Source organism: Colletotrichum orchidophilum (assembly GCF_001831195.1).
Source record: "Colletotrichum orchidophilum strain IMI 309357 chromosome Unknown Scaffold_25.1, whole genome shotgun sequence".
In the NCBI taxonomy this organism is placed as follows: Eukaryota; Fungi; Ascomycota; class Sordariomycetes; order Glomerellales; family Glomerellaceae; genus Colletotrichum; species Colletotrichum orchidophilum.
This window is the reverse complement of record NW_019172981.1, coordinates 325927-332372: the sequence shown is the minus strand read 5'-3', so window position 1 is coordinate 332372 and position 6446 is coordinate 325927. Positions and strand designations below refer to the sequence as shown.

Here is a 6446-nt window from a genome sequence, read left to right as displayed (position 1 = left end):
ACCAACGCAGGAATACCGATATAATCAAATCTGATCATCACCGCATTGCAAAGGTCCTTTTGCGTCGGACTATCGCGTGGGGCGGAGGTCACCCATCAGGAAAGTCTGCAAGCGCATTCGGACGAACCAACCCTCTCCAGCAACTCGGATCCCAAGCGGCAGGCATCTGCCCACCACAAAGGGCGCGCCTACGGAGCACAGAGGGACGTTTGTCACGCTTCCAGAGGGAACAAAGGTGGGGGGAGGGGCTTCAGGAACTTTTTGTTCATCCACTTGTGTCCAGAATGTATCCAACAGTCTAGTGTAACTTGCTCGTGCTTGTGTCATTAACCTGACAACCTTGATGCCAACTTGACGCCATGATTGGCTCTCTGCCGACGCAACATGACATGGGTGGCCTCATTTGCCGTTTTTTCCGGCGTCCTTCCCGAACAGTGCAGATTGGCGTCCTATTGTCGCGTCTCTGAGTGGCCAGCCGACATGGAACTGGCTTCTCCAGCTCAAGGCATATGCCTGTGGCATCGTTGCCTCTCGCGTGCCCTTGCAGGGGTTTAACTCGGCTGATTAACTGAGAAAGGCTTGGACTCGAAGGGGGACAGCCGCGCCAGACAGGCATCATCCTCGGACCCCAAGGACCCTTTGCTATCGGCAGATCCACTAAAAGCAGGGCCCCAGGCCCTTTTGCTTTGAGATGACTTTTTGTCAGAGGAGTGGCGACGCGGGTTGGTTAGCTTCCCTCACCTTGCAGCCAGTCCAGCCACCAACGCGTTGGTCTTGCTGCCCTATTCCTCTTTTTGGCTCTAGCCGTTTAGCCCAGGGCGGCTTCTGGCGATGCTTCCCACGCTTCCCCGACCTTGGCCACCCGTCCACTGCCGTCTTGGATATTGCTTGAGTTGCTTGAGTTGTGCTTGGCTGCCACTCTCTCTACCACACCTAGCGACAACCTGTCCTCTGAGTTGCGCCGCCTCTTGTGCTTGGCGCCCAGCCCTCTTGGCGATCGACCCGAGATGCCGCGATGCGGCTCTGGGAGTGGCCTGCTGATTGCTGAACGTCTCACCTGTCTGGCAGTCTGACATTCTGGCAGTCTACCAGCTTCTACGTTGTGCGCCCCATGTCATCAACTCCAATACCAGAGGTTGGGAGGCGGCGGTGACCGGCGGCGGCAGCGGAGGATGTGGCAGCGGGATGGATCAATTGCCAACGCCCCAACGCCCTTCCCGCCCAAACGGCGCTCCCTGGCCCTGGCCTAACCATCGAATGACAAGAGGCCTCTTGGCCGTTTCTGGGAGGCGGACAAGCTCCGTGACCGCACGGTCGACACTCGGCAGTACCGTACCTAGTTTACTCCAGTCATGGTGGCCACCGAGAAAGGCCTATCAGGGGGTGGAGAAGACACGGGCGGAATGTGTCCACCCCCAGAGAACCCCTCCCACACTCCAGCCCGTTCACCTCGAACCGTGGTGGTTCTTCTGGAGTCTGCGAGGGTGTCGGACGCGGGTTGGCCGGTTGGTCGGTTGACTCTGCGTGCCGTGGTATCCTATCAAACGGCACGATCACACGTCTTTCAAGCAGCCAGAACCAACCCATCCCGCCCTTCTAGACGGTGGCGAGGAAGAACAAACCCAAGCTAGAGACGTTGGACGACGAGCGATTGGTACACAGCAGGGGCGATTTCGTTTATCGGGCATGTCAGTGCGCCTGTCAAGGTCAAGCTACCGGTGTGGTGTAGGGTACACCAGACACACACACCCTCCTCTCATCCAAACAAGCTTCCGCTGCATTCAGCGCAATATCTACAAAGTAGACTTTTCGTATCGCCCGATGCTCCGCCAGGGGTTGGCCCGCTTCGTCAACGACTGACTCCATTAGGCAGGTCCTTATCTCGGCCCACTGGTCGCCGATATGGCAACCGATCATGGAGTCCATCGACGAGGCCCTGGATGTGCGACGCATCTAAATACTACCCGACGCGCCTCCCTCGTCGTGCTCGATTTTGGTCTCTTCAGCCCACTCGCTCTACGACCAGACACTCCCCCCTTTGAGTTCCATTCTACTGAGAACTCAGGGTGAACCCCCAAATTCAACAACCCGGAAACAGCAACTGAAAGATTGCCAACCATGGCCTTCAGCAAGTGGAGGGGCAAGGTCGGAGAGCGGCCCATCGTGGTCGACGCCGTCTCGACCGGCGTCGATGCCAACGGACTCGAGACCGTCAACCCGGACGCCGAGCTCAAGAAGTTCAAGAAGATCCATAAGTGGGATCCCTTTTTGGACATTGACAAGCTTGATGCCGCCGACGCCGCCGTCCAGTCTGGCGACTACGAGAAGGAGGCGGCCGTTGAGGCTGCTCTCCACGAGGACTCTCCGTACCCCGAGGTCCGCGCTTCGGTAGGTGTTTTCATCAACTTCTCTGGTCTAGTTACGGGCATCATGACTCACATTCTCAGGTTCAACCTTTTGACGACACTGACCTGCCCATCAACACCATCCGTGCGTGGGGTATCGGTGCCATCATGTGCACAATCATCGCCGCCTGCAACATTCTCCTCGGTCTCCGTCGATCGCCCATCATCATCACCTCCACCGTGGTGCAATTAATCTCCTACCCCTTGGGCTGTGCCTGCGCCAAGTTCACCCCGGAATTCAAGTTCAACCTCTTCGGACACGAGCTCAACACCAACCCTGGTCCCTTCAACGTCAAGGAGCACACCGTCATCACCATGATGACCGCTGCCGGTGCCACCGCCAGTTACGCCATCGACATTCTCCTCGCCCAGGAGATCTTCTACAAGCAATATTTTGGCTGGGGCTTCCAGATCCTGCTCATCATCTCAACCCAAGCTATGGGTCTGGGTATCGCCGGTATCCTCCGCCGCTACCTCGTCTGGCCCGCCGCCATGGTCTGGCCTGCCAATCTCATCACCACCACCGTCATGCACTCGCTTCACGATCACTCGTCTTCAGATCCCGCCCTCACCAACGGCTGGAGGATCGGTCGCTACAAGTTCTTCCTCATTGTGGCTGCCGCTACCTTTGTCTACGAGTGGATTCCCGAGGTGTTTGCCCAGTTCCTTCAGGTCTTCACTTTTGTCTGCTGGATCGCCCCCAACAACGTCGTCGTCAACCAGGTCTTCGGTGGTCAGACCGGCCTCGGTCTCATTCCCATCTCCTTCGACTGGAGTACCGTTTCCGGTTTCTTGCTCTCCCCCCTGCAGACTCCTGCTTTCGCCATTGCCAACGTCGGTGCCGGCATCATCATCATGATGATTGGCTGCATCGGTCTTGCCTGGGGCGGACCCGACTTCTACCGCTACCTCCCGATCAGCGCCAACACCAACTTTGACCACTTCGCCCAGACCTACAACACCAGCCGCATCTTGACTCCCGAATTCACCTTCAACGAGACTGCCTACAAGGACTACTCTCCTCTCATCCTGGGTCCCGCCTTCTCTCTGTCTTACGGCATGGGCTTCGCTGGTCTCATCAGCACCCTCGTTCACGTCGGTCTCTTCTATGGCCGCGACATTATCGACCGCACTCGCTCTGCCTCCAACGAAGAGGCTGATATCCACCTGAAGCTCATGCGCCGATACAAGGAGGCCCCCGAGTGGTGGTTCATGATCATGTTCGGCATCAGCTTTGCCTTTGGCATGATCGCTTCCCAGGTCTGGAGTACCCATTTGACCTGGTGGGCCTACATCATTTGCATCATCATCGGCGCCTTCTTCATTCTCCCCGTCGGTATCATCCAGGCTGTCACCAACCAGCAGACCGGTCTCAATGTCATCACTGAGATGATTATCGGTTACATGTCCCCCGGCCGCCCCGTCGCCATGATGTTGTTCAAGTCCTGGGGCTACATGCTCTGCTACAACGGTCTGCAGTACGTCTCTGACATGAAGGTTGGCCACTACATGAAGATCCCTCCCCGCACCATGTTCGCCGCCCAGACCTTTGCCGTCGTCTGGCTGTCCCTCGTCCAGATCGCCTCCTACAACTTCCTCCGTGGCAACATTGAGGGTATTTGCACCCCCCACCAGGCCCAGGGCCTCACCTGCCCCGGCGCTCGCACGTTCTACAACGCCAGTGTCATTTGGGGTGTCATCGGACCCCGCCGCATGTTCGGTGCCGGCCAGCTTTACTCCTGGGTCAACTACTTCTGGCTCATTGGTGCCGCCTTGCCCGTCATCCAGTTCTTCCTTGCTCGCCGCTTCCCCCGCAGCTTCCTCCGCTACGTCTTCTTCCCTGCCATCTTCGGTGCCGCTGGCAACATTCCCCCTGCCACCACCTGGTGGTTGGGCCAATGGGTTATTGTCGGTCTCATCTTCAACTGGTGGATCCGCGGCCGCTACTTCGGCTGGTGGAGTAAGTCTATTTCCCAAATTAACTAGTCTTGGATATCACGTTGTGCTAACCTGTTCCTCAGCTCGCTACAACTACCTCCTCTCCGGAGCCCTCGATATCGGCACTGCTCTTTGCATCGTCATCTCTGGCCTTGCTCTGGGTCTTTCCAACACCAACTTCCCTGATTGGTGGGGTAACACTGTATTTGTACGAATCGCTTGCCTTCCCCCTTTCTATTGTGGTTCACATGCTAACATTTTCGAAACAGAACAACGTAAGCCAACTTCCTTCCGTCCCGTTGGACTTGAAGCTCCTCTTCATGAGTTCCCTTTCCGATTTCGTTGTGTATACTAACTCTTCTGACAGAACCTCGACGCGAACGGTGCTGCCGTCACAAAGATTTTGCCCGACGATGGTTCTACCATCGGCCCTACCCACTGGTAGATCAAGAGAGGCAGTAACATGTCTGCGTGTTTTGTTTAAAATTAGTACATAATGTGTGATAATATTGATATTGGAGATGCCACTACTCAAAGTAGTCGGCTTGGAGCGTAACAAATCTTATGACAATGAAAAGATATCCCTTCTTTAAGAAAGACACCCAAGTTCAATTTTACCGCGAATGACCGGTGACCTCTTTGCCGACTTTCACTGACGCTTTCCAATGCACCGAATAATATTGTCGGATTGGAAGCCCAATTCGACCTCGAGTCAGTGCCGGCGCAGGGGCCACCTGAGGGTCTCTATATCAGCGTTCAACCGGCGATCCAACCCACGGTTGGAACCTCTCTTTTCCTCTTCACGCAGAGATCAATACAAGTTAATTGACCCTTCGTCACCACGGTTCAATCGAACAAATCACCCTGTGATACGTAAACCAACAAAGGTGTTTAGCGCTGAAAAGATTACGGACGTGGCTACGAGTTTGACACGGGTTTTTGATTTGCAATGGAATGTTGTCCGTCACATCTGAAGTGCTTTTCAGAATCAACAATTAGGGTAGTGATGTGCTGATGCAATTCATGAGGCTGTGTCTGACCTCCTCACAATGCCAATTTTCTCGCATCGAGGTTGGGTTAGGTTTTTCGCCTTCACCTCGCGTCCTGAACTATCACAACCTGTGGGCCTTTGCCCCTTCCAGGCCTATGCCGGCACGCTCCAGTTGCTTTTCGACTGGGATATAGGCGATGTAGTAATTGCGTGTTCAGAGCAGCCTTCCCATCCGCGTAGGTGTCTGGTATGGCTGTAGCTCAATAGAAATCCGACTTAGGCCTCGCAGTATTATCATGATCCTACTTGCTTTGCATCAGCTGACAACTGGTCCGGGAAAGGAACGCTGGACAAGTTATTAGGCATTGACAAAGGAATCGCCAGGCAAGCCGACTGGATCGTTCCAAGCAACGAGACGTTGACTTGGCTTGGCCGGCCAAATTAAACCGGCGTTCGCTGCCGTCCCCCACCATCTTCCTGCACGTGCTCCAATCTCCGGCATCCGATGGACCATGAAGAAGGCCGGTCCCGGTCATCACCCCACTATGGGCCCTCGCATCGCAGGTACGGAAACGGATGACGCTGCGGGCCAGCACTGTGCTTGCTTGACTGCGGGGAATCGCGGGAAATCACTGAAAGGGGAGGAAAGACTCTACACACATACCTTGACGAATTTACGGTTCCATGTACTATTGTGCCTATAATTAACGATCTCCACCTGAGCATGTCAATTGCACCTCAAAGTCAAAGCTTTGGGCACACTCCAATCAGCAAGAATTGTTTCTTCGATTGCATTACAATGGCAACTATGCTATGGCTCATCTTTCAGTCCTCAACTCAACCGACAGTAAGGATTCAGTCGCATAATGTCCTCATGGTAGAGGGCTGTCATGTTGAAATTGACTAATAAGTTTCCATAATATTGAGGTTGTGTATGACCGCACAGTAACCTACTAAGAGACTAAACTAGTGAATACATCAAGCCAAAGTTACTTATGTCTCTCACTGGGCGGTAAACTTTGGATGGAAAGGCAGCTTAAGGTAAGCTTAGATATCTGACCTCGGTCTCAAGCCCTCATTGAGCAATCACTCTGACCCACTAGAAGTACAGC

General features: G+C 54.6%; 1 protein-coding gene across 1 annotated transcript; it reads left to right on the top strand.

Annotated features, from left to right (window-relative positions):
• Positions 1-2118: 2118 nt before the first annotated feature.
• On the top strand, positions 2119-4788 carry CORC01_04054 (OPT family small oligopeptide transporter; the record flags this gene model as incomplete). Its single annotated transcript, XM_022615702.1, has 5 exons — positions 2119-2388; positions 2448-4365; positions 4427-4551; positions 4613-4618; positions 4711-4788. The coding sequence occupies 5 exons, from the start codon at positions 2119-2121 to the stop codon at positions 4786-4788; spliced, it is 2397 nt and encodes a 798-aa protein (XP_022477879.1).
• Positions 4789-6446: the final 1658 nt, after the last annotated feature.